Source organism: Pseudorasbora parva, chromosome 19 (genome assembly GCF_024679245.1).
Source record: "Pseudorasbora parva isolate DD20220531a chromosome 19, ASM2467924v1, whole genome shotgun sequence".
Classification (NCBI taxonomy): Eukaryota; Metazoa; Chordata; class Actinopteri; order Cypriniformes; family Gobionidae; genus Pseudorasbora; species Pseudorasbora parva.
This window is the reverse complement of record NC_090190.1, coordinates 36,656,730-36,684,674: the sequence shown is the minus strand read 5'-3', so window position 1 is coordinate 36,684,674 and position 27,945 is coordinate 36,656,730. Positions and strand designations below refer to the sequence as shown.

Sequence of the window (27,945 nt, the reverse complement as noted above, 5' to 3'; positions counted from 1 at the left end):
GCCATTTTAGTCTTTAAGCAGCCTTACCTTGTCTACATTATGCCTTTATTGTGAATGAATGATTATAAGCAATATGCTTTCGTGTTGTGCTGCTATGTTTGCCAGTAATTCTATGATTTTCTGGGACCGGGAAATGACTGAAATGGTTATAGTGTTAAAATAAAATTTTCCCAAGACACACCAAAGTATGAACCTGACGTCCTCCATTCTTTCCGACAACAAAGCACCTGAACACAACAAGCTCGTAATCACGACTTCTGAAGTGGAATGTAGGAAGCTTCCGATAGCACATGAAGGCAGCATTAAATATAAACTTTCCAGGAAGACTGGAACGCACCATAACATATGAGCTCATGAAACTTGTTTGTACAGTCAGTGATTTTGCCAAGTAAGACATGTCAGTGGGTCAGCAATCCTGGAACGACATTCCTACCCCTATCCATAAGTAAGCCTAAACTTGACATCAACTTATCTCTCAAATCTGATTGTTTGACTGGAATGTTGTTCCATGATCAACAAAGGTGTTAATCCAGGAACATCTTGTATTTGGTGAAAATACCTCCACCCAACATCTGTTGGTGTCAACAGATGTTCTAGATGGTGTTCTGGGACTATATTATTACTAACTACAAAATTACAGCTCTTGATTCTACTTGGTATTTTGCTCTCATGATAAATAACAATTAATAACATCCATACTTTAACCATGCATGGCTCCTCACTACCTTGGAGGCATCCTGGTCTGTAGCAACACACATTGTTATATGTATTAAGACTATAGCTTATACACATTTATAAACTATAAATAAAATGCAGAAATGGGTGCTCTTCTCTCAAGTAATATGATAGTCTTAAAGCTGGTACTTGACTCACTCTGGCCCTGGTCAGGAAGCAGACAGACTGGCTAAACCAACCGCCTGCTAGCTGTCTCACGTCCTTTTCACCTATATCGTCATGTCTGTTCCCTGAACACGGAAATCAAACTCCTAAAACCATATAAGGGTAAACAACGTAATTGATGTTCGACAAATAAAGAACAGATATAATACAGATGAACATGATAAAGCTTGGTTTGTTGAATATTAGATCCTTGTATCTACAAAAGCACTTTTTGTAAAATATATCATCGTCATAGCCTAAATGTGCTGTTATATATATAAAAATATCACAGGAGGAGAATAATGACAAGCGAGAAAAAGAGAAAGACTGAGAAAAGAGTGAAAACTTAAACATCACACAGAAAGAAAAAAATATCAAAGAAGCCGCTGAAATTTGTATATACAGTATAAAAGATTATCCTGTAAGTTTCAGAGCTGAAAACGTCCTTGTTAGTCAAAGAAATGCTTTAATAGATATCAGGCCTAGAAAACGATTGTGTGCTTCATCCTTACTGTTACATATCTGTGTCTCTATTGTGTTGTGCTCTACTTCCTGTGTTCATTTGTCACATGTTTCTTTGTCTAGTTTCCCGCCACATGTCTGTTACCATAGTTACCTTCCTTAGTCTAGTTCTGTTCAGCTGGTTTTGTTTAGTTATCGTCATCGTTAGTCAGTCATCTGTGTGTGTATTTAAGTTTCTCTTGTACATGCTTTCTTTGTCTGATCACTGTTATACTACCTGTTAGACTAGAGGTGAGTTTATCTGTTATTTCCAGAAGTTCTTCTTGTAATTCTGAAAGTTTTATCAGTAAACTTCCTGTCTCTGTCTTCCTGCCAGAGCCAACTGTAACAGATGATCGGACCAAAACCAAACAAGATGGCAGAGGAATTCCTCCTCTCCCTCCGGCAGGGTGGTCGCCCGCTGGAGTGGTATGTGGTAGTGATGCAAAGTCTGATTCATTTCCCGCGAAACCGGTTCTTCTCAGACAGTTCGGCTCAATGACCCGGTTCAAAAAACTGATTCATAGGTTCCTGACATCATCATGCAATGATGTCACATGCGTTTCTTTTATGCTTTTTAATACATTTCTCTGTGTGATGGTATATAAAGGGAACATTCAAATAAAGTAATAATCTGTATAAATGCATATTGAAACAATCAAGTAGTTATTTGCGTGAGTGCATTTTCTGATTTTTGCCTTTCATTCACTTAAAGGGATAGTTCACTTTGAAATTAAAGTTTGATATGTTTTAGCTTACCTCATAGGCATCCGAGATGTAGGAGTATTTGTTTCCCCAGTAGTTTCAATTTTGATCATTTTAGGTCAAACCGTAAATACTTACGATGGGGGATTGTTTCATTTGGACTTCTCTGTGTATGCTCTTTGAGGTGGTGACCATAGACCTCCATTATGTGAGAAACAGACAAGAACGGTTTGACCTAAAATGATCAAAATTTTAACTACTGGGGAAACAAATACTCCCGTGTGGGGAGTATAAATGCCCATGAGGTAAGCTAAAACATATCAAAATTTTATTTCAAAGTGAACTATCGCTTTAATGGTGTTTGTGTTGTGTTCAGATAATTAATTCATCCTTAACGTCGGATTCAACTGAAAACTGCGCAACTACAGTACACATTACAGGCACTGATCAACAACCGTGGATATGTTACATGTCTTAAGTAGCTATATAGAAAGATATAGTCTTATAAACTTATACATTTTGCTTTACAATAATCTGCATGCATAATAAATTACAGTAAAATGTATGGTTTGTGCATGTTTTATTACAATTTTAATTAATAAGTCATCATAAGCATATTTCCAGTAGTCTACGTGCCTCAGACTTGCATTGTCAACTCAATCCGCCTCGCCTTTGAAATCCTCTGCAAACTTCGACAGATTTTTGAACCGCCTCAATTGGTTCTTTTTCAGTCGGACGTGCTACTTCGGCTTTTGTGTCTTGCGTCATCAACACGGAACTAAAGTTTGATTGTGAACCGGCTTGACTTGTAACTTGCTGAGAACCGGCTCAAAAGAACGATTCGTTCAAGAACCTAACATCACTAGTATGTGGAGGAATTTCTGGAGTATTCCGACCTGGTGAGCTGGAAAGATCCAATGGTCAATGCTTGTTTCCGGGATAGACGTACCACATTCAAGGCTCATTCTGTCTGCAAATCCAGTCTCTTGTTTACAAACGAAGCCGTGATCAGAAATGAAGGAACAAACGTGCAACGTCTTCCCCACGTGAGCTGGATATAAAATAAAGTGAAACTCCTTGCATTCATAATATTGGAAACCAAATGAAGCTTATGCTGGATGTTTATTGCTTAGAAGTTCGATTCGTTTAGCTCTACGAAGGCCTCTATCATTTCAGACCTAAGTCGGTGGGCGGGGCTACAGAATCAGACATTGTTCATTTTATGTTGAGGCGACGTTTTACCACACACTGCCATCAAGGGTTGGCACATTCTGCGATCTCTCGTTTGCCTGGCGTCAATAAAAGCTTTGTCTAACTTGACTAACAAGGAAGTTTTCAGCTCTGAAATGTACAGGATATTCTTATATTACCATGACCTTTTATATATATATATACAGTCCCTGACAAAAGTCTTGTCGCTTGTGTACAAATTGACCTAGAGTGCCGCTGAAATATATTTCTAATCAAGATTTTTTTACAAGAAATGGCTCATTTTAATCCCAACAGCTTTTGTGATAATGTTTCAGTGAAAAACTAAACTTTTAAAAAGTATTCTAATATTCACAGCTTGGTAAAGCCCATTGAGTAAATTTTTGCAAAGACATAAGTGTTGTCACCTTGTCATATGAGCTTCCCCTGTGGTTAATATTGGATCAGTTAGGTCTCAAATGTGTATAAAAAGAACCCCAGTACACTAGACCTTCACATCAACTGCAACTAGACCTCTGCAAACATGCCTAAGATTCACACTGAGACTAAAGTTTTGATTATCAAGAGGCTGAAGACCAGATCCACTGCTGATGTGGCAGACACCTTCAATGTGTCTCAGCTTCAAATACAGAGGATAAAAAAAAAGATTTGAAGAGACTGGAGACATTTTTGACAAGCCCAGGTCAGGCAGACCCGCAAGACAACTGCTCGAGAAGACCGTTTGTTGGCTCGAAAATCCAAGGCCAGCCCATTTTCCCCTGCAGCAGAGCTCCACGAGACCTGGTCACCTGAAGTCCCTGTGTCAACCAGAACAGTTTGTCGGATTCTGTCTCGAAATGGCCTCCATGGTCAAATCAGTGCCCAGAAGCCAGCACTAAACAAAAGACAATTGAAAAACCATGTGGCATTTGCCAAGGCCCACAGCCTGCTAAAAGGATGGACGCAGGAAAAGTGGCAGAAGGTGGATTTTTCAGATGAATCTTCTGTTGAATTACACCACAGTCGCCGCAAATATTGCAGGAGACCTACTGGTGCCCGAATGGATCCGAGATTCACCCAGAAAACAGTGAAGTTTGGTGGCGGAAAAATCATGGTCTGGGGTTACATCCAGTATGGGGGTGTGCGAGAGATCTGCAGGGTGGAAGGCAACATCAATAGTCTAAAATACCAAGAAATCTTAGCTACCTCTTATTCCCAACCATAAAAGAGGCCAAATTCTGCAGCAGGACGGTGCTCCATCGCATACTTCCATCTCCACATCAAAGTTCCTCAAGGCGAAGAAGATCAAGATGCTCCAGGATTGGCCAGCCCAGTCACCAGACATGAACATCATTGAGCATATGTGGGGTAGGATGAAAGAGGACGCATGGAAGACGAAACCAAAGAATATTGATGAACTCTGGGAGGCATGCAAGACTGCTTTCTTAACTATTCCTGATGACTTCATCAATAAATTGTATGAATCCTTGCCAAACCGCATGGATGCAGTCCATCAAGCTCATGGAAGTCATACAAGATATTAAATTTGGATCTCACAGCACCACAACTTAATTTGCTGACATATTTTTGTATTTGCAGTAAATTTGTTCAATTTCTGTATAGGCGACAAAACTTTTGTCTTGCCAAAATTTGACCTTTCTGTCTTAATTAAATGATAAATATTTTTTCTGTGAAAATTATTTATTTCAGTGCATTAAACATCATTTGGGAGGGTTTTAGCTTTTTATATGAGCTATTTCTAACACCAATGAATTAATTAAAAGTCAGGTTAATATCAGGTATTTCTAGAAAATAGATAAGCGACAAGACTTTTGTCAGGGACTGTATATCAGAAGCTCAAGGGAAAGTTGATTACTTGTTGTTAAAGTACAAATCCAAAACAAAACAAAAATTCCTGGTAGATGTACCTATAAGCTTGTCGAAACACACAGGTCGCTGGGATAGTTCTTGACAGCTGAAGCTCAGATCATCTGCATCATTGATCATGCTCAAATGACCAAGCGTGCCACACACATCCTGAACAATGATGCCAAAGCGTCTCGATTTCCACCAGGTGGTTGGTCCCAGTAGCTCATAAACCTGCCCCCTCCATGTATTCTAATGGGATCAAATCAAATTACACTTTAAAAATGTTTTTTCTCTGAGCGAAGTTGTCACTTGAGGCACCAACAGTATGGAGTTAATATGGTCAATATGGAGTTAATATTTAGTAGATGTCCTTGAACATTCTTTCTAGCATTCGTGTATGAATAATTTATTACAGTTGATCCTTCAAATAGCATTATAAAATCATTTTTGTTTGTTAATCCATTGTTTGAGTCATAATTTGTTAAATATCCTTGAACATTCTTTATAGCATTTTTGTATGTGGAATTTGTCATTTAAGTCATAATTACAACACTCAATCTTGCCTAGGGTAACCAAAAAGCAAAAGCCAACCCTGCATTTTTATGTATGAATTGTAAGCACACATTCTGTTTGTGCTGCAAAGATAACAGCTATGACCATTGCAAAGAGTTTTAATCACATTTTAAACACACTGGCTTGAAAGAACTCCAAGATATAGACAGACATGTCAAAATTGTTTCCTCTGTCTGATCAATAAGGAAAGTGATAAGGAAGATTTCAACTGATGAGAGATTCCTCAGAAGAAGAAAAAAAGAAAAAGAAAAACCTAGGCTATGTCATGTGCCATTAGAGTAGCAGGCACGTAACCAGGGGGTGGAGTCACACAAGCCTCACCCATACAGCTAAACCGAAATGACCTACTCCACACACAACTTCAGCACTTACCATCTAACAAACCAACATTTCACAAAGCACCTGGTTGAGAAGTCTGTGGAATACACCAAAGTAGGTAGGCTACGTCACTTTTGATATTCTAAGGAGATGTTTTATGAATGAATTGTGCATGAGTGAATTTCAAAAGTCACAGGACACTAACGGTTAAGTTACCTATGTATTCACTTGCTACAAACCTGCTTCCTTACAAAAAAGTAGCCTATCTTTAGCCTACCATTTTACAGTAAGCAAGTTATAGTTTTAGGCTATGTGGATGCTTTGAAAAATGACCATACTTGCACGGTACAGCCTTTTGTGTGTGTGTGTGTGTGTGTGTGTAGCCTATATTTATGTTTACACTGTAAAATCTGGCGAAATACAATATTTATTTTTTGTACAGCCATATTTTAATAGGATGAACAGTTGAAGGAATCCAACCTCGTTATATTTAATAAATCGGCTTCTTCTTAAGCCCTATAACGGTAATTTCTCATGTGGAAGTCCGTAAAAAAAAGTGTATGCCACCTCAGGGATAAAACACTTGCATTCGGATGGGGATTTATTTACGGTGGAGGAGCGAGTTTTAATTGTGATCGGGAACATGATGCTCACATGATCAATAACATTATTGTTTGCTGTAAATATAATGTAATATGCTTGGTAGGCTATAATAAGAATAAATACATATTTAATTTAATAGGAAAATAATTTACTAGGCTAATTGTAATTTATTCAAATCTGTTTAAAATAGGAAGATAGGCCTACGCACATTATAGTTAAAATGGTTTTCTGTCTTGTATTTTATCTCAAAATAAAGGATGTAATTTTATTCCGCATGGAAATTCAGCCTGTTAATTTACATGAGGTAAACTGTTATATATAGACTAAATGTAATAACGGCCCATTTCCAATGTGCTTTTCTGCTTTTTATTTTTTGAGTGGTGATGAAATGTATTGCTCTTGTAAATACTTAGCATTTCAATAATACAAGTCTAGATGTTTAAAATAAAATAATGAATGATCTTCAAAACTCGGAGATTCGAGGGGGGTGGCAGTTTCAGTTAAAACTGAAACTTTTTTGGGGGGGGGTGAAAAGGATTTCTATAAAAAGTATTTTCTATAATAAAAATTGCATGATATAAAGTCATAATTGAGTTATAATGTCAGATTTATAACATTGCATGTTTTGAGACGTCCCACTGATTTTCCCGAGACAGTCTCGTTTTTCAGCTCCATTAGTGTCCTGACTGTCCTGACTATTATGGAAGAAAAAAAATCATATTTTGTCCCGTATTTCATGTATACTAAAACTTCTTGGGATCAAAGGAAATAGTATGGTCTTCTGTTAAAATGACCAACTTTACAACAGAAAAAAAAAAATACATATTTACAGCCTGTTACAAATTATACTGCTAATTTTGCCCTTCATAGCAACTGTGAGGGGGGTGAATTTTGTAAATGAATGTAATTTAAATGCATTCATTTACATTATATAAAGCCTTAAAGTTATGCATAATTAAGGGCATGGCCACTTGATTGATTGCTGTTTGTCTGCTGTCTGTTAGTAGTCACCTCACCTCAGCTCCGCCCACGTCCCGCATCTTTGCCCATTTTTTGTTATCTGGGAGTGACGATGATGATGTGCTACCAAGATGGCAACAGCAAGGGTTTCAATGTCTGGATAATGCGTTTGCGTGTGGATGAACGGTCAAACAGCATAGAAAAACCTGCATTTTAGAAAATACTTGTGTTCGTGTGGACAGGGTCTAAAAAACAAAACACAGCATACATGTTATAATATGATTGCAGAAAAAAAACCATAAAAAATATTTTTTATTGAACATTGATGGAGCAACAGATTTTCATAAATCATAAAAGTGGTTTGTTTTGTTTAAAAATCGTATGAATGTTTTGAGGTGGCAAGGGGGGCCTTTTGCCCCACACCAGGGTAGAAGGCTCACCAGCATGGGGCAAAAGGCAAATACTTTAGCAAAGTAATATTTTTTAAATAATATACAAGTTCATACTTGTTCAGAACAATACCTTTAGCAAAGTTTGTACATTTTTCTGTTTACAGCGGCAAACCGTACAAATATTTACTTTTTACTTTTGTGGACAGCTGCCAGGTGTTTGGTTAATGCCGAAATATGACTTGTTTGGCTATCCATATGGTACTCCTTTGGCCTCGTTGTATGCGTCTCTTTTATAATTAAATCTAAATCTCTCTTTCCTTCTGCAGGTCTATTATACTTCTGTAAGAAGTGGCGAATCCTCAAACATCACTGATGCGTCATCAGCGCTACATCACTGCGCTCCTGACCTCCACGGCCATCACGTTCCTGTACTTTCAAAGCTCATTAATGATTTTGAAGAACAGTTCTTACACTTTTTCCTCGGAGCGAGCTCTATGCGGTTCGGTGTCTAATTGGTCCAGTGAACATTACAAACACACCGCTCCTCTTCTCCTCAACAGCACCAACAGCGTTCTACATGCTAATGTCTCCAGGTGGTGGATGGTAAGTTTGCTTCAAAATAAATAAGCATTTACTTAGTATATGCATTCATGCTAAATTAAGATTTTGGTATTGTTTTATGTTTTTGAAAGAAGTCTCTTATGCTTAAAATTATGAAAATACAGTAAAACAGTAATATTTTGGAATATTTGAAATAACTGTTTTCTATGTGAATATATTTTAATATGTAATTTATTCCTGTACAAACTTTGCTTAATATTTTTGTAATGATAATTATTCAGTTTAATGCTTTGTTGCTTAATAAAAGTATTTAGGCCTTCTTTTAAATCTTACTGACCCCCAACGTTTTTAGAATATGTGTATGCAATTCCTCCATTATTATATGTGTATTAATTGTAAATATTGATTAGGAATGGATTGATATGCATAAAAAACAACCCAATGTTTGACATTAAAATACAAATTCACTTCCTATTTTGGTCGATTAGATAACAAGTAGATGAGGGAGACACTTTCCCATTTACACTCGGTGTTTCTTTTGTCCACTTTCGACCACTTCTGTCCTCATTTGTTCGAGGAGCATTGACGGGCTATCTTAAATAGTGAAATAACATTCCTTTCTTGATGTGCATTGTTCACTCTCTTGACTTGATATTTGAAGAAAAAAATACAATCGCGGAAGTTTTGATCATGCTTTCTGCCATGTACTTGGCGTGTGTGTGTTAGTGATGCACGGTTTGTGCTTATATCCACCGATCGGGTGGGCCAAGTAATAAAAAAATAACATTCCAATTAATCGCGGGCGGATGAGCGATAAATCATTGTGTTTGTTTGATAAAGACGTTTTGCGAGCCCTGTGGGCAATTCGTTCCGTTTGCCGCTTTTCCCACGCGCTTTCAAAACAATTCATACATGTACTGACTGAAGCTCATCAAATATGCAAATCTTATCCAATCCTAGTCGAGGGCGTTTAATTCCAAGTCTCCAGTGCGGCATGCCCAAAACGGAGCGTTCAGGAGAGAGCCTCAAAACCAGTGGAGAAAATAGCCTATTATTCATTATAATGTTTTCTTAAATGTTAAAACCACACGAACATCATATGTTGACCTCAGGCAACAGAATAAATAAATAAAAAAGGCAGTTCATGACACCTTTAATGATATTCTACAGCCCTCCCACACGTTGACGTGATTGGACACAAGGTAGTTAGAGACGTCAGACACATCAGTGATTTTAAACCGTGTTTTTGAGACTTTGTTTCACTTGAGTCTTTGTTTCACTTGACTTTTTAGGAGAAAATACTCATCAGTGCTTTTGACACTGCACATGGTTTGTCTAAAAGCCCATTACATTTACATTTAATCATTTAGCAGACGCTTTTATCCAAAGCGACTTACAAAAAAGGGGAGAGCAATAGAAGCAACGAAACAAACAAGGCCAACAACCTGTAAGAGCTGTAAGAAGTCTCAATTAATTAGCACAGTACACGCGTGTTTTTTATTTATTTTTTAGTTTTTTTATAGCCATCTACAATAGCCACCTACAACAAAAACTCACGTACGCAAAATACAGAACACTGGATTTTGATAGCCATAGCACTAAAACACCACATAGACATTACAATCTTGATTTTCACCACAGGGGCTCTTTAAAATAGTATACTCCTATAAACACTTTTACAAGAGTAAATAATAGTTAATTCTTGTCCTAACTGGTTGTTAAATAATGTCACACAGGGGCTTCAAGAGGAATCAAATGTCCGCATCTACACAGATGTGGTGGACACATTGTTTTCTCTCTTCCCCGATGAAGAACACTACGCAGACGCTGGTCCAGATCGCTGCAGAACCTGTGCGGTGGTGGGAAACTCTGGGAACCTCCTGAAATCCAACTATGGGCCTCTCATAGATTTCCATGACTTTGTCTTAAGGTATTAGATTAGATAATGTCAGGCTGAAGATTCTTTATCAGCATTGATGATTCCATGAAGAGCCTTTTACATCCAGGAACCTTTCCATTGCACTAAAGGTTCCCTTTCGGGGAACTCGAGCTGCGTCGAAACGCTGTGAGAACGCCTCTGCGTTAATGCGTCGTGAAGCGCCTGTAGAACCATTCCATCGGAAAAAAGATCGATCGTCGGCGTGATGACGTCATCGACCGGAAGCTATAAAACGTCCGTGAAAACAAACAGGAACTAGCTTCTGTGCCTTCAGTAAGCGATCTGTGTGAACCTGTCTGTCTATTTGGTGTTTTTGTCTGTCTATTTATCAGAGATTTTCCACCCTTTGTTAAATATTTCATATATTAACAGAAAAGAGAAAATAAAATAGATAGAAATGGCGAGTGAAAGCAGCAATTTCAGAAAGTGTGTTCCTCCCTGCCCACGCTACATCACGGGCGGGGATACACATCTTCTCTGTGTTGCATGCTTGGGAGCGCAGCATGCCCAGGCAGCCCTCGAGGGGGCTGCTTGCGAGCACTGTGAGCGTATGCCACTGAGAACGCTGCGCTCCCGCCGGGCACTCTTCGAGGAGGGTGCCTCGGCTCGTGTTCCCCGCGGCTCTGGTCCCGCTGCTGCCGAGGCAGAGCGGAGGCTGCAGTCGTGGGGTTCACAATTGGATGTTGCGGAGGGGTTTGAGACGGGCGCTGCCTTATCTCTGCCCTCACCCGCTCCATCCAGCGGTTCTTCTCGGGGCTTGGAAGCACGCATTGCGGTTTCTTCCCCCCCGAGAGAGCCGCCGGTGCTCCAACTATCCAGCTCCGAGGAGGTGGACGTTGAGAGCATCGCGACTGAAGATTCGCCACTTCAGTCCCCTGCGAGTGATGAGCTCGTTGAGGTTCTAACGCGAGCCGTGGCCAGGTTAAATATTGACTGGCCCGTAGAAAGATCTGAGGCAGGAAAGAGACGATCTAGTAAATTAGATGAAAGATTCCTGCCCGCTCGCGCTTCAGAACCTCAGCGGCGGGGCCTGCCATTCTTCCATGATTTGCACACCGAGGTGGCAACATCATGGAGGAGACCGGCATCATACCGTGTGTTCAGCCCTCAGACTTCGGTCTATAGCAACATCATGGGGCTGAAGCACTACGGTTATGGGGCGATGCCAAAGGTAGAAGAGACGCTCGCGAGCCATCTCTCGCCTTCCTCGGCATCGTCCCTAAAGGCCCCGACTTTGCCCACCAGACCATTGAAAACAACGTCGGCACTGGTGGGCAAAGCGTACTCGGCGGCAGGTCAGGCTGCTGCATGCCTACACACAATGGCGATAATGCAGGCGTATCAGGCTGACCTGCTCAGGGATCTAGATGGGCGCGATGAAGTGGGGGGTGACGTCATAAATGAGCTCAGAACAGCAGCCGATCTAACTCTCCGGGCCACCAAAGAGACGGCCAGATGTGTTGGCCGCTCGATGGCAGCATTGGTGGCTACGGAGAGACATTTATGGCTCAACCCCACCGAAATCAAAGAGAGGGAGAAGAGCTTTCTGCTCGACGCGCCGCTGTCTCCTGGTGGCCTCTTCGGTGACGCAGTACACACTGTCACCGAGAGGTTCCAGGAGTCAAAGAAACAAGCTGCGGCGCTAAAGCAGTTTCTCCCTCTCCGCGTCCAGGTCCCTGGGGCTGCCGCTGACATCAGGCAGCCCAAGCCGAGTACGAGCTCAGCTCACAGGTCACAGCAAAAGCAGAGCGTCGCCACTCGAGCTCCCCCTCAGCGCGGGGACGAGGGGCGGCGCTCTCAGACGAGGCCTTCGAGGGGCAGGGCTGATCTGCGGACAGTCCTGATCGCCAAGAAGGCCTCGTCGAAGCGTTCCTGACGCCAGAAGCGTCAGGACGCTGAGGGTGGTTCCCCCCGTAGGGAAACGGTGCTTACCCCTGCCTACGGTACCCGTTTCCCTACGGCACCCTCGGGGGGCCGCGCTGCCAACCCCGCCGCAATGCCGGGGCGCAGTCGGTCTCCGCGGGCCACCCGAGGGTGGTCCGCACCCCCTTCGGGGGGTCCCCGAGCAGTCAAGTCAGTTGTTCCCTGCCGGTTCGCCGCTTCAGGGCACTGCGCTTGTTGCTCAAAATACACCAGAGGCCAGCCTCGAGAGGCTGGTTCCCTTAGTAGATTTTCTAGACGAGTGGAAACGTCTATCAAATATATCTCGTTGGGTCCTGCAGATAATAGAAAGGGGGTACGCCATTCAATTCAGAAGTCGGCCACCTCCTTTCTGCGGTGTCCTACCTACAGAGGTGGGCCCGGAGCAGGCTCTGGTAATGGCACAGGAAGTAGAGACACTCCTGCAAAAAGGGGCTATAGAGAGGGTTCCCCCTCCCAGCAGGGAGTCTGGCTTTTACAGCCGTTACTTCAACCTGCCGAAGAAGGATGGGGGCTTACGCCCGATATTAGATCTGCGACTATTGAATCGCTCGGTGGCCAAGCTCAAATTCAAGATGCTTACACTCAGACAGATTGTAGCGCAGGTCAGATCGGAGGATTGGTTTGTCACCATAGACCTCAAAGATGCGTATTTTCATGTCTCCATCCTTCCACATCACAGGAAGTTCCTGAGGTTTGCCTTCGGGGGAGAGGCATACCAATATCGTGTACTTCCCTTCGGTCTAGCACTGTCACCCCGCACGTTCACCAAGTGTGTGGATGCAGCTCTGGCGCCGCTGCGTCTTCAGGGCATCCGCATACTGAACTATATCGACGACTGGCTGATTCTAGCGAATACAGAGCAGATGGCGGTTCAGCATCGAGATGCTGTTCTCGCCCATATGTCGAAGCTGGGGTTGAGGCTGAACGCCAAGAAGAGTGTGCTTTCTCCGGCTCAGAGAACCACTTTTCTAGGTGTGAACTGGGACTCGATAATTATGCGGGCGCAATTATCGCCAACACGCATAGCGTCGATCCTGGCAGCCGCCAAAGAACAGAAGCTAGGCCGAGCCGTCACTGTGAAACAGTTCCAGAAACTGTTAGGTCTCATGGCAGCAGCGTCCAACGTGATACCTTTTGGCCTACTGTACATGAGGCCACTGCAGTGGTGGCTCAAAACACAAGGGTTCTCCCCGAGGGGAAATCCGCTCCGCACGATCAAAGTCACGCGGCGATGCCTACGTGCTCTGGTCATGTGGAAAAACCCGGGGTTTTTATCTCAGGGTCCCGTGTTGGGGGCTCATGTTCGTCGCGTAACGCTAACGACAGACGCCTCTCTCATGGGCTGGGGGGCGACCATGAGTGGTCGCTCATCCCAGGGTCTATGGCAGGAACATCAGCGGCACTGGCACATAAATCGGCTAGAGATGCTCGCAGTGTTTCTTGCATTGAAACAGTTCCTGCCCGACCTCAGGGGCCACCACGTACTAGTCAGAACAGACAACACGTCCGTGGTGGCCTATATAAATCACCAGGGGGGTCTGAGGTCTCGTCCGTTGGACAAATTGGCACATCGGATCCTCCTGTGGGCCCAAGGGAAATTGCTGTCAATCAGGGCAGTATATATCCCGGGGGCCCTAAACCAGGAAGCAGACAGCCTGTCGAGACAGGGGCCGAGGCCCGGGGAATGGAGACTCCACCCAGAGGTGGTGGAGCTCCTATGGAAGGTTTATGGGAAAGCAGAGATAGACCTGTTCGCTTCGGCGGAGAACTCTCACTGCCCGCGGTGGTTTTCTCTGACCCATCCGGCCCCGCTGGGGCTGGATGCCATGGTACAGGAGTGGCCGAGGCTGCCTCTGTACGCCTTCCCCCCGATTGTCCTGCTTCCAGGAGTTCTGGAGAGGGTACGCCGGGACGGGGCCCAGGTACTTCTAGTGGCCCCGAACTGGCCGACCCGAGTATGGTTTTCGGACCTGATATCTCTCCTGGAAGGCTCTCCGATGGAGATTCCGACCAGGAGGGATCTACTCTCTCAGGCGGGCGGGAGATTCCTGCACCCACGCCCAGAGATGTGGAAACTGTGGGCCTGGCCTCTGAGGGGGCTAGGCTCATAGAGGAGGGTCTCTCGGCCGAGGTCGTAGAGACCATCCTTCACTCCAGAGCTCCGTCCACGAGGAAGCTGTACGCTTTGAAATGGAGACTTTTCTCAGCTTGGTGCAGAGAACGCCAGTGGGATCCAGTTAACTGCCCGGTTGGTACAGTGCTGGAGTTCCTGCAGGAGAGGTTCTCTGCAGGGTTGACCCCCTCCACACTTAAGGTGTACGTGGCGGCCTTGGGTGCTGTCCACGTCCCTTGCAGTGGAGTGTCTTTGGGAAGACACCCTCTAATTACACGCTTCCTTCGTGGCACATTAAGGTTGAGGCCAGTTATGCACTCGAGGGTCCCGGCATGGGGCTTGGCCATTGTTTTGAGGGGCTTGTCCGGACCTCCGTTCGAACCTCTGGAGGAGGTTTCGGATAAGTTCCTCACCCTGAAAACTATCTTCCTTTTGGCCATTTCATCTCTTAGAAGGATAGGAGATATTCAGTCCCTGTCAGTAGGGCCCTCATGTCTAGAGTTCGCGCCTGGGATGGTGAAAGCATTTCTGCATCCCAGGCCGGGTTATGTCCCCAAGGTTCCTACGAGCCCACGGGGCCCCATCACTCTACAAGCCTTCTGTCCTCCTCCATTCTTGACGTCAGACCAGGAAAGATTAAATCTGCTGTGTCCGGTGAGGGCACTGGATACTTATGTCCACAGAGCTGCCCTGTGGAGAAAAACTGAACAATTGTTTGTTTGCTTCGGACCCCCTAAGAAGGGGGCTCCTGTATCCAAGCAGAGGATGAGCAAGTGGGTGGTCGAGGCCATTTCACTTGCTTATGAAGCTACCGGGCAGCCATCTCCTTTGGCTGTCCGGGCACATTCAACCAGGGGTATGGCTGCTTCTAAAGCACTTTTGTCGGGGGCTTCCCTCCATGATATATGTAACGCGGCCGGATGGTCGTCTCCTTCTACCTTCGTCAGGTTCTACGAACTAGACCTGGCATCTACAGTAGGGGCACAGGTTCTCTCGTAACCGTGTGCGCTTCGGCTTCACACATACGAGACACTTGGTCCTATGGCGATGTGGGTATAAGCGTTCTCACAGCGTTTCGACGCAGCTCGAGTTCCCCGAAAGGGAACGTCTCAGGTTACGTATGTAACCCTAGTTCCCTGAGGGAACGAGACGCTGCGTCGCTCTGCCATACTCCCGGCGTGTCCGTGATCACTTACTTCAGGCTTTATCAGAAGTTAGTTCCTGTTTGTTTTCACGGACGTTTTATAGCTTCCGGTCGATGACGTCATCACGCCGACGATCGATCTTTTTTCCGATGGAATGGTTCTACAGGCGCTTCACGACGCATTAACGCAGAGGCGTTCTCACAGCGTTTCGACGCAGCGTCTCGTTCCCTCAGGGAACTAGGGTTACATACGTAACCTGAGACGTTCTTTATAGTGGAAAATGTTAGATTATTTAAATGTTCTTCTTCAGAAAGTTTTTTGAATTTTAATAATCTAAAAAGCCTGTTTCAACTACAAAGAATCTTTTATCCAATGAAAAGGTTCTATGGATGTTTCCTCATGGAACAATAGATGGATATTAAAGGGTTAGTTCACCCAAAAATGAAAATTATTTCATGAATTGTTCACCCTCACGTCATTGGACACCTGTAAGACCTTCGTTCATCTTCGGAACACAAATGAAGGTATTCTGGAGAAAGGCTCCAGAAAGGCCTCCATTGGCATTCAGTATATTCCCACTCACGTCCATCTCACTACAGTGGCTGTACAATAATTTGATGAAGCGACAAGAAAAGTTTTTTTGCGAAAAAAAATCTAAATAATGACTTTATCCGCCAAGATATTGTCTTTCGTGTAGGTCTCAGACGTGAACTCACGTGATAGCGGCGCTCCTCCTCTTCCGGGTCATGTATTGAACGGTGGAGCTGCGTCATATTCTCGCGCATGCGTTGAGTTCACATCAATAACTTGGTGGATAAAGTCATTATTTAGATTTTTGTGCGCACAATAACTATTTTTGTCGCATTGTAGAATTATTGTACAGCCACTGTAGTGAGATGGACTTTGTATCAGGGCCGTACCCAGGATTTTCTAAATACCGAGGTCCAAATATGAATTTTGGAGGGTTTGAAAAAAAAAAAACATTTCTCTCCTTTACATATGCATTTTAAGACATAAGAAAATCAAAGAATCAGCTAACTGTAGCTTTAAAACCATCTCAGTGTGCAGTATAAATTATTTTAATAAGACAACATATTTTTATAAATGAGAATCTGGTTAAATGTTGCAAAAAAATTAGACTCCAAATTAGAAAATCAGAAAATCTGTTTTGTTGTAAAATTGAGCCAAAGACGACACATGTGTGACTCCGTCTTTGAAAACCTAGCTAAAGTTAATTTTTGTGATTTACATTATGTAAAGAACATTATTTGAACTTATAACCTTGATATATTTAATGTTGAATGAGTAAGATCATGTCAAAGATAGAAATCAATGTGAAAATATAACCAATGAGTGAAATCAAAATGTGATGCTCCTATTCAATATTAGATGATGAGACTTTAGCCTGGATTTCACAGACAAGAATCACATTATGTGTAGCAATTAGAAATATATTGTAGGCTAATGCTTTTTCTATTCTGAGCACAGTGGGCTACCTGCTCTTTCTGTCTCATCGCCATCATCTTCTCTCTTACTTTTTTCCCCAGTCTCCTTCTCTTGCCCTGTATCTTTTCTCTTTTCAAAGCTGAACTTTGTTTGAAGGAGTCTTTTCATTTTTGTCTGTATAGGTAAAAGTTGTAAATGTAAATTTACTGAAGGCTTCCAAGAAAACGTTATTAGTTTGCATCCCTGATTATTAAGCGCTCTTGCGGTGTTGTGATGTCAATCATCAGTCGTTGTTCGAAGCGCCGGTTGGAGGTTGTGGCATTTGTCCCGCCTCTCCTCCACTGTGATTGGACATTGATGTTCACCCACAGTTGAACTGTTGGGTGCTCAACGCGTAAAAATGGACAAAACCTGCCAGCTGTTGGCGCTATTGAAAAGTGTGGCGCATCCATTGGAAACAATTGAAAACATACGCCGGGCGAGGCGAGAACACCTGTTTGTACATGCCGCCTTAATAGGCTATTATTTTGCAACCTCTATTATGTACACCTCGGAGAATCACCGAGGTCCGGACCTCGGGGACCTCAATGGTGGGTACAGCCCTGCTTTGTATCGATGTTTTTAGTGCCTTTATGGGTCTTGTGAGTGGGTCAGTGGAAATATACTGAATGCCAATGGAGGCCTTTCTGAAGCCTTTCTCAGCCATCAGCTTTCAACAAAAATATCTTCATTTGTGTTCTGAAGATGAACGAAGGTCTTACGGGTGTCCAACGACATGAGGGTGAGTAATTAATGAATTCACTTTTGGGTGAACTAACCCTTTAAGAGTGCACAAAAACAAAAAAAATGGAATCTTTACAATTAAGAGTGAATAATGAAGCTTTCGACCATCAGAATCGATGGAACGGATGGTGGTTGTTGTATGATTCCAGAGATGAAAAAAAGACTTTCAAAAGATGCCTTAAAGGCTTTTCATTACAATATTATGAACACCTCAATCTCTTCTGTGTTTTTCTCTCAGGATAAATAAAGGCCCAACAAAAGGTTACGAGAAGGATGTGGGATCTAAGACAACTCACCGGATTCTGTATCCTGAGAGCGCTGTGGACTTGGAGGAACACACCCATCTGGTGCTTCTGCCCTTTAAGGTTCTGGACATGCAGTGGCTCATAAGCACCTTCACCACTAAACACATCACATGGTAAGAACTAAACCAGAGATGGTCTTATGATTAAGAGAGACCAGAGTCAGAGGTACTTGATACTTGAGTCACATGAGCCTTGATAACAATCACATAACAGCCTTGACGTCATTGAATTTCTTTCCGAGATGTGCGACAGTCAATGGGCAAATTTCAATCGCATTTTTGCGGCATTCAGGGGCACTTTGAGAAGGGGACACTATTTGACTATTTGTCGTGGCAGAGCAAGTTGACTAGTCTGTGCAACCCTTAGCTAGTATGCTGTTCTGAATTCAGCAATTAAAAGTTAAAAAGAACTGAATAAGCCGTTTCTAACTGTTCTAAATTAGAACCGACTCATTCTCTAAGTTTTCTGCGCTTATCCTCAGCTCATTCGATTCTTTTTTTTCTTTTTTTTGTTAGTCCCAAACCAGTTCTTTGGTTTAATAACACATCTGGATGCTTATTGCCTCGTTCTGGCCTATATTAGTGCTTATTGAAGGGTGAAGAAATACCAATATCAATATAGTAGCATATGTCAATATAGTAGCATTAATATCTTAAATGTTTTTGTTCTGCTCTTTTTAATATCATGAGACATCACCTTTGCTAAGGACACTGTAAAATACAGGTTTTGTCAGAAAACCTTTTTTAAGTAAAACTAAACTATCTTTTACAGAGTTATCATGTTGTATAGAACAATCTGACCTTTTTATAAGTTGACATAACGATCAAATTCAAACCTTTCAGCAGTAGTTTCAGCCATACACTGATCAGGCATAACATTATGACCTAATATTGTGTTGGTCCTCCTTTTGCTGCCAAAACAGACCTGACCTTTGAGACATGGACTCCTCTAGAGCCCTGAAGGTGTGCTGTGGTATCTGGCATCAAGATGTTAGCTGAAGATCTTTTAGGTCTTTTAAGTTGTGAGGTGTGGCCTCCGTGGATCGGACTTGTTTGTTCAGCACATCCCACAGATGCTCGATTGGATTGAGATCTGGGGAATCTGGAGGCCAAGTCAACACCTCAAACTTTGTTGTGCTCCTCAAACCATTCCTGAACCATTTTTGCTTTGTGTCAGGAGCATTATCCTGCTGAAAGAGGCCACAGACACCAGGGAATACCGTTTCCATTAAAGGGTGAACATGGTCTGAAACAATGTTTAGATAGGTGGTGCGTGTCAAAGTAACATCCACATGGATGGCAGGACCCAAGGTTTCCCAGAAGAACATTGCCCAAAGCATCACACTGCCTCCTCCAGCTTGCCTTCTTCCCATAGTGCATCCTGATGCCATGTGTTCCCTAGCTAAGCGGCGCACACACACCTGGCCATCCACGTGATGTAAAAGAAAACATGATTCATCAGACCAGACCACCTTCTTCCATTGCTCAGTGGTCCCGTTTTGATGCGCACGTGCCCACTGTTGGTGCTTTTAGTGGTGGACAGTGGTCAGCATGGGCATCCTGACTGGTCTGTGGCTCTACTGCCCCATACACAACAAACTGTGATGCACTGTGTATTCTGACACCTTTCTATCAGAACCAGCATTAACTTATCGAGCAATTTGAGCTACAGTTGCTCATCTTTTTGATCCAGCCTTCGTTCTCCATGTGCATCAATGAGCCTTGGCCGGCCATGACCCTGTCGTCGGTTCTCCACTGTTCCTTCCTTGGAGCACTTTTGATAGATACTGACCACTGCAGACCGGGAACACGCCACAAGAGCTGCAGTTTTGAAGATGCTCTGACCCAGTCATCTAGCCATCACAATTTGGCCCTTGTTAAACTCAAATCCTTACACTTGCCCATTTTTCCTGAGGACAAAATGTTCACTTGCTGCCTAATATATCCCATCTACTAACAGGTGCGGCCATGAAGAGATAATCAGTTATTCACACCACCTGTCATAATGTTATGCCACATCAGTAAATGTTAAACTGGTTGTGTTCATACTTTGAAAAATACAAAAGTTACATAAACATAAAATCGATACTGTGAAAGTAAATGTTACTTTACTAAGAACTTAGACTTAGACTAGAAAGCAAATACTTAAATGCATTTTGTCCATCTGTATTTAATAAAGCTAAGGACACTGACATTTAATTTTTTTTTTTTAAAGTTTTACCTGAATTTTGACCAAAATGTATTTGTTTTCTCAGGACATACGCACAAGTTCCATCTACAATCAAAGCAAATAAGGACAAGGTGAATAACACACTTTTTATTAGCATTACTTGAATGAAACCTGTTGCAGAATCAAGACTTCATAAATGCACGTTTCATAAGTGTCCTGTTTTATTTCTGTCATTGTTTTAGGTGATGATCCTCCACCCTGAATTCATAAAATACGTGCATGATATCTGGGCGGAAGGTCATGGCAGATATCCATCCACTGGTTTCATAACGCTGATATTCGCTCTTCACATCTGTGACAAGGTAGAACACCCGTTCTGTCTCAAGTGGTGTGTGGCGCAGCTCCAGCGTGGCATTGTTAATCATAAATGAGCCCAGTGCGATATTTAAACATAAGCAAAGGGCCTTTCAGAAAAGTGTTGAAGTACTGAACCACGACATTAGTGGTTAGCATTGTGTGTGCGCTCAATGGGTCTGAAAGTACAACTGTGATATAAAGTTTTAAATGAAATTCACAATTTTATTGTTGTGAGATTTAAAGTTGCATTGTGCAAATTAAAAAGAAAAATATGAGTTGTTATTATGTGAAATAAATTTTCATTGTAAGATATTTAAAATTACAAATGATGCAACTGGCTTCCATATTTTTGCACAATAAAAATAGAAAAAAAGTATTTTATTTGGTTTATTTTAACATATTGTTACAGCTTTACAATGACAGAGAAGCTATTGACGCTCGTAACTCTTTCTCTTACAGGTGAATGTATTTGGGTTCGGAGCTACGAGTGACAGAAAATGGCATCATTATTTTGATGAAACAAAGTTAGCACTTGAAAGCATCGGTCATGGTGCAGACTTTGAACATAAAACAATCAATTGGCTCCAACAGGAAAGCAAGATTAGGATGTACAGGGGATGGACATGAAGCAGGTTCTTGGAGAAACACTACCTTTGTACTGCACAATATCGCATTGCAACAGCAAATATTGAATTTTGCAGATTTGTGCAGCAAAGACTTTCTGTTCAGATTCATCTCAAGAGGTGCAAGAGATGAACTTTTCTAAAGTGTTTAAGCAGCACCAACTGAAACTGTGGCATTAGCCGATTAAACTATGCCTTTAGTGCCACATTTTTATTTTATTTAATTGTGTGCATACGTTTTTACATCGTAGATATTATATTTAAAAAAACATGCATTAATTTAATTCAAGTATTATTATTTCGTGTAAGTACGTAGTACTTAAAGACAATAAATATAAAGTGTGACCCATTTTCTGGGAAATTGACCCACAAATGTCTTAAATTGACTTGAAGTAGCAGGTCTCCACACTAACATTTGAGACCAGTAGCACCAGTGCCGGTTCTACAGGTGGCACCAGCACCTGATTTAGCGCTTCTATGGTGTTATACTGAACTGACCAACAGCTTCAGTGATTATAAAAGGAGCGCTGTTTACTTGCTTTAATTCAGTTGCAATTTAAAGTCTTTCATGAGATGATGTGACTACATAAAGTGTAATATTTTGAAACAAACTTATTTCTTGATGAATTGATATTTTATAATACTGATCTCATAATGTCTTAATGTATATTAAATAAGCAAAATGTGTAAAGAATAAATAAATTAAACCAATGCTTTTGACTGTCTTGGTTTGCATAAATCCACTTGGGGTTCAGAGTATTTCATTTTTCCGACATTAATTTCACACGTCTAGTACAATTATGTTGTACTAGACGTGTGTTGATTTATATAGGTGGTCCCCCCCACCCCCACCCCACACACACACACACACACCTCCTTGAGCTAGGCATAGGATGGGAGGTCGAAGGGCCAGCCTGCTGGACCTGGCGAGGAATAAACTGCCGGAACGCCTCAGAGTGATACTTCACCACCTGAAACCTGTCGACGACTCTACTAACAGCATCACCAAACAGGCCAGGCAGCGAAACTAGGGTGGAAATGCTTTCTCCTTTCGTTAATCCCCGAACGATTGAGCCACAGACGCCTCTGTAGCCACCAAAGAACGGCCAATGGCACGGGAGAGATAAAACTGTGACCCTTTGTTTTTTCCCCAGTCCAGGGCTTACTCCCGCGCTGACATCAAGTTCTTCAAGATCAGGTAGGCCTGTAACACCATGAGAAAGATAGCCCACAATCGTCTCATCTACTCGAGGCATCGACTTATGCCTATGCTATTCGACTACTCACAGTAGTCGAATAATCCAACGTTGCCGGATTATGAACACAGGCAGAGCCTCATGATCGAAGTCAACCGCCTCGGCAGATGTGGGACCCAAACCACAGGGTGCAGACAAAATTCAGTTTTTCATATCAAAGAGGGCGAAGTGGGAGCAGAGCATCCTCACAGCAAAACGTTCACAGTTGATCGAGTGTGCTCCGCAACGAGACAAAGAACACAACTACATTCGACACCACGACGCGCTGTGTGAGCAAACAGTAAATGCGTTTCCTTCAGTTATTCAAGTTATCTCGGATGAGACTATGGTTAGATCGGAAACATTTTTAAAGTGGTATGATTAAGTGAGAGAATCAATATTAGTTTTGTTTAGTAGGCTAACTGAAAAATAGATTTTGTGTGTGTGTGGGGGGGGGGGGGGGGAGATAGATTTTGTATAGAATAATAGATTTTGTTCCCCGCACAAAATCTATTCTTGTCGCTTCATAAAATGATTGTAGAGCCGCTGTAGTGAGATGGGCTTTGTAACGGCGTCTTTAGTGCCTTTATGGGTCTTGAGAGAGGAAATGACATTGGTGTCAATGAAGGCCTTTCTGAGCCATCGGATTTCAACAAACATATCTTCATTTGTGTTCTGAAGATGAACGGAGGTCTTTTGGGGGTGTCGAACGACATTAGGGTAGTTAATGATAGTTTTCATTTTTGGGTGAACTAACCCTTTAATATTGCTAATTCAACTCTGTAGCCTACTAATAATGTTCAATATGGAGTATTTTCTTTAATGATTTCATTTCACACAAAATGTGATGCTCCAACTGTATTGTGGAAAAATATTCTCGGGAACATCGTCACATACTGATGGCAAGTGTCCGTGCAAACAGACAAACAGTTCTTGTCATAAAGACTCATCGTAGCTGCTACTCTCATTTACATAAAAAAAAAAATGACATGCTTGTGAATGTTGTGATAAAATCTGTATATTTCCATCTAGGTGAAGGTCATCTAAAAATAAAGATTACAAATGAATGTGTAACCCCTCCTGTTTGAACCGCCCACTCCAAATGGGACTCGAACCCGGGGCCACTGGCATGAGTGTGAGACGCTCTAACAAGGAGGCCAAAGGCTGCAACCCATAACGTCAGTCACAAGACCCCGTCTCTTGAGGTCAGAGGAGTGAGGTTTACTTGTACAGTGACTACTAGCAGGCCTCCGTTACAAATGTCAATATTTACATATTTTTCTTTCTTTTTTTTGAGTGTTTTGGCTAAGCCAAATGGTAGCATTTCAAGTAAAGTCACAAAAGTAATGTAAGTCATTCTTTTCACTAGAGCAAATGTTAAATGCCAATAAAAGAATATTTCTTTTCATGCTTACTAAATTGCAATGCATTGTTCTTCTGTTGTTCTAATGCAGAGCAGGATCAGATAAGCATTTGACCCTTGTATATATTATGCTGTAATATGAGACGTGTGCTTTTGGTATTGGGCTTAAAATTACTGAAAGAATAGGTAAATGCCTGTTTTATTATGTGAACAATGTGCCTTTTGAGATTACCGAGTAGATATCACCCATGTGTGTAAACTACATTTGTAGAACAGACAAGGAACTGCAGTGCCATGCAAAACATGTGTCTTTGATGAATATAAAAGAACAGCACTTATCTGAAATGGAAATAATGTTAATACAGTCACTTTTAATCAATTTAAAGGGATAGTTCACCCAAAAATGAATGTGATGTTTATCTGCCTACCCCCAAGGCATCCAACATGAAGGTGTGTTTGTTTCTTCAGTAGAAATGAAGATTTTTAACTCCAACCGTTAACAGCTGGTGTGATCATATATATATATATATATATATATATATATATATATATATATATATATATATATATATATAGAACCCTTATTAGAAAACTTGATGAGACTCGTCGGGATATGAGGTAAAAAAAATAACATAAATACTGTTCCGAGCAGTTCGTGTCTTAAGAAATCAATGTGTCGTCAGGAGCAGCAGGGTTTTTGTGCACGTTGCCCAAGCATGTTTTTTTGTTTGAATGTTTTGCTCTCATAGAGTTGTTACCCATTCACATACATTATGACTGGCACACAGCAACGGTTAGATAAAAATCTCCATTTGTGTTTTTAATGAAGAAACAAACACGCCTACATGCTGGATGCACTGAGGGTAAGCAGATAAATATCTAATTTTCCTTTTTGGGTGAACTATCGCTTCAATGCTTCCTTGTTGAATAAAAGTATTCACTTCCTTAAATCCCACTGACCCCTTTTTGAACACATACTTACTAATATTGTGTTGGTCCTCCTTTTGCTGCCAAAACAGCCCTGCTCTGTCGAGGCATGGACTCCTCTAAAGCCCTGAAGGTTTGCTGTGGTATCTGGCACCAAGATGTTAGCAGCAGATCCTGTAAGTCCTGTAAGTTGTGAGGTGGGGCCTCCATGGATCGGACTTTGTTCAACACATTCCACAGATGCTCGATTGGATTGAGATCTGGGGAATCTGGAGGCCACGTCAACACCTCAAACTTATTGTTGTGCTCCTCAAACCATTCCTGAAGCATTTTTGCTTTGTGTCAGGAGAATTATCCTGCTGAAAGAAGCCACAGACACCAGGGAATACCGTTTCCATGAAAGGGTGAACATGGTCTGAAACAATGTTTAGATAGGTGGTGTGTGTCAAAGTAACATCCACATGGATGGCAGGACCCAAGGTTTCCCAGCAGAACATTGCCCAAAGCATCACACTGCCTCCACCGGCTCGCCTTCTTCCCATAGTGTATCCTGGTGCCATGTGTTCCCCAGCTAAGCGACGCATACACACCTGGCCATCCACGTGATGTAAAAGAAAACGTTGAAAAATGAAAAGAAAAATGAGAAAAATAATCTTAGTATCAGGGCCCCTAAAAGTGAATAAGAGAAAAACCACATGCATGGTCCCTAAATTGAGCTGATGGCAAGAACAATAATTAAAGAATAGGCATACTGTAATTATATTGTATGTGCAATGTATATGCTTATGTTTACAGTCAATCTTCGCTAATATATTATTCTTTTATTCCAAAAATGGACACAAAAGCAACACAATCCCTTAAAAAACGTGAAAAAGAGAAAAACCGCACGGTCCCTAAAATGAGCGTGAATAAGAAACCAAAGACGCGGAAGCGTCGCGTCTTTTAAGGTGGACCGGATAGCGTCAATGAATAAGAAGCTGGATTCAGCCTCGTTGGGAACTGTATGTCCACATGTTCAGTAATGTTCACGTTCAAAAGCAATACAGTAAAAACCAAATTATTTTTTTCCTTTACTATTTACTACAGGAGGTACAGTAGAAACACTATGATAGAACAGAAACAGATTTACATGGTGTGCGTTTCTGTTTCCAAAAACATCACTCCTCAAACTTCTTCTTTCACTTTAAGTGTCAATGTTATAGAAAAAAAAACCCGGTCACTGAGTCTAATTCCTAGACTGGAATCAGCTGCGTGTCAATTATTCAATTATTTCTTTATTATCAGCTGATATATTGTTTTTTTTTAACTGGTATCGTTGCAGAAGCAGAGGTTTTTATACCTATACTTATCTAAGGTTTGGAATATTGTTTTTGCTATTGTGGGATGTTGTGTGCTGCTAACATTCGTAAATGCTACAAAAATGCTATAGCTTGTCTGTTAGGAAAATGTAAGCATTGTGGAAATGTGTTCACTCACTACATATTGTGTGAAAACGACATGAAATAATGTGTGAATGGTATGGCCACAAAAAGACCGATGCTGTGCTAATTGTGTTTAGAGTTTTGAAAATGTGACAACTGATTGGACAAACGCTTGTTAGCGACTGAAAAAAACTGTAAAAGTACAAATGCAGACACGTCAGTTCTCACACACACTGCTTATGAGTCGGGTCAAAATAGTTCATTGTCTTAACTGTATCATATAAATTGCCATGACATAACATTGCTAGTCTGCATGAGCATTTTTATGAGATTCGGGAACTGGTCTCTTTCAAGAACAGTTTTTACTGCCCTCTGCTGGAGCAGACAGTCATTACTAGAGTAACAATTCAAATTTACATCCATATGCAACCGTCCTGTTGTTTGTTTGGTGGATGTGTTTATTTTAGTCATTATTTTTCATAGTGGAATAATACATTAATTAGTGAGTATTGTTAGATATATTTGCACTATTTATCGTCTCTGAACCTCCACGTCAATAACAGCAACCCGCTGTTGAAAAGTTGATGGACAAACAGAAGTACAACCAACCAATAACAGAAAAGAACACAGCTCTTAATAATATATAGTTATATATTTATTCATACTGCCATATCCATTTATATTGGTTAATTGTAAAAAAGAAACAAAAGTACAGTCTTTGTGAAGGTTTCAATCCCCAAGGACCAAAATCTAACATCCACGTCGCCTTCATTTGACCCCCAGATTGTAAATGTGTCAGTGTATCCCAAGATCAGAGCCCAAAAACTCCACAAGATATACACACTCATTGATAGCAAGGTAACGGTTGATTGAGAGGGTTTCTGTGTGTGTGTGTGTGTGTGTGTGTGTGTGTGTGTGTGTGTGTGTGTGTGTGTGGAAAGAGAAACAGACAGAGGTTGTTAGCCATCCACAATGAGGTAAAATCCAACAAAACAGGAACAAGGGGCAGAATATTTTTCGAACATAATGTGAAAACTGCATTTATGACTTAAAAATAAAGAAATGAATAAAGTCGGATAAAGTTTGTGGCCTTTCCAGTATAGTAAACTAGTTTCTAGTAAGTCAACTCGATGTTTGCAATACTACTTAAAAATGACAATACTTGTATTATGGAGTTAGATACAAGCACATCCGTTATAATGTGTCATAGTGCAACTGTTTATTTTCTCAATGAACTGTTGATCTTATAAAGGACAAATGTAGAGAAGAGACACAGACATTAAACACACCACTGTATTGTCCAAATACACTGGCATTTTGGCGAGAGGTTTCAGAAAAGGAGAATAAAACTTGCCTGTTTTAGTAACATACTGAACGATTTTTACAAGCTTCCCCAACGGCGTTCCTGAAAGCAGAACTTGACGACGTCTCATGTGAAAGAAACGTCACACTTCACAGCCAAATCAAGAAAGCAATTCTAGTACCATTTAGATATTTTGTATTGTGACATTTTCATATTAATGAACCAGTTAATTTTATATATAAATAATGTTCAACAGTGGGTATACATGCATTTTATAATATATAGTATGTTCTATGTATATTTATATTAGTGCTGTCAAACTATTAATCGTGATTAATCGTATC

General features: G+C 41.6%; 1 protein-coding gene across 2 annotated transcripts; it reads left to right on the top strand.

Moving 5' to 3' along the window:
* Positions 1 to 6,049: 6,049 nt before the first annotated feature.
* st3gal1l (ST3 beta-galactoside alpha-2,3-sialyltransferase 1, like) lies at positions 6,050 to 22,052 on the top strand. 2 transcript variants are annotated; one of them, XM_067426397.1, is made up of 7 exons: positions 6,050 to 6,151; positions 8,315 to 8,591; positions 10,286 to 10,479; positions 18,137 to 18,316; positions 20,458 to 20,503; positions 20,615 to 20,734; positions 21,189 to 22,052. In XM_067426397.1, the coding sequence occupies exons 2-7, from the start codon at positions 8,361 to 8,363 to the stop codon at positions 21,354 to 21,356; spliced, it is 939 nt and encodes a 312-aa protein (XP_067282498.1). In that variant the 5' UTR covers positions 6,050 to 6,151; positions 8,315 to 8,360; the 3' UTR covers positions 21,357 to 22,052. The 2 variants fall into 2 exon arrangements, with proteins under 2 accessions (XP_067282498.1, XP_067282499.1); XM_067426398.1 differs by having other exon boundaries at positions 6,092 to 6,147.
* Positions 22,053 to 27,945: the final 5,893 nt, after the last annotated feature.

Excerpts from the sequence above, each read along its gene's own strand:
- st3gal1l (XM_067426397.1), top strand. The coding sequence starts at position 8,361 with ATGCGTCATCAGCGCTACATCACTGCGCTCCTGACCTCCACGGCCATC. Across the intron at positions 8,592-10,285 it reads ATGTCTCCAGGTGGTGGATG|GGGCTTCAAGAGGAATCAAA; the intron begins GTAAGTTTGCTT and ends AATGTCACACAG. Across the intron at positions 20,504-20,614 it reads TCAAAGCAAATAAGGACAAG|GTGATGATCCTCCACCCTGA; the intron begins GTGAATAACACA and ends TCATTGTTTTAG.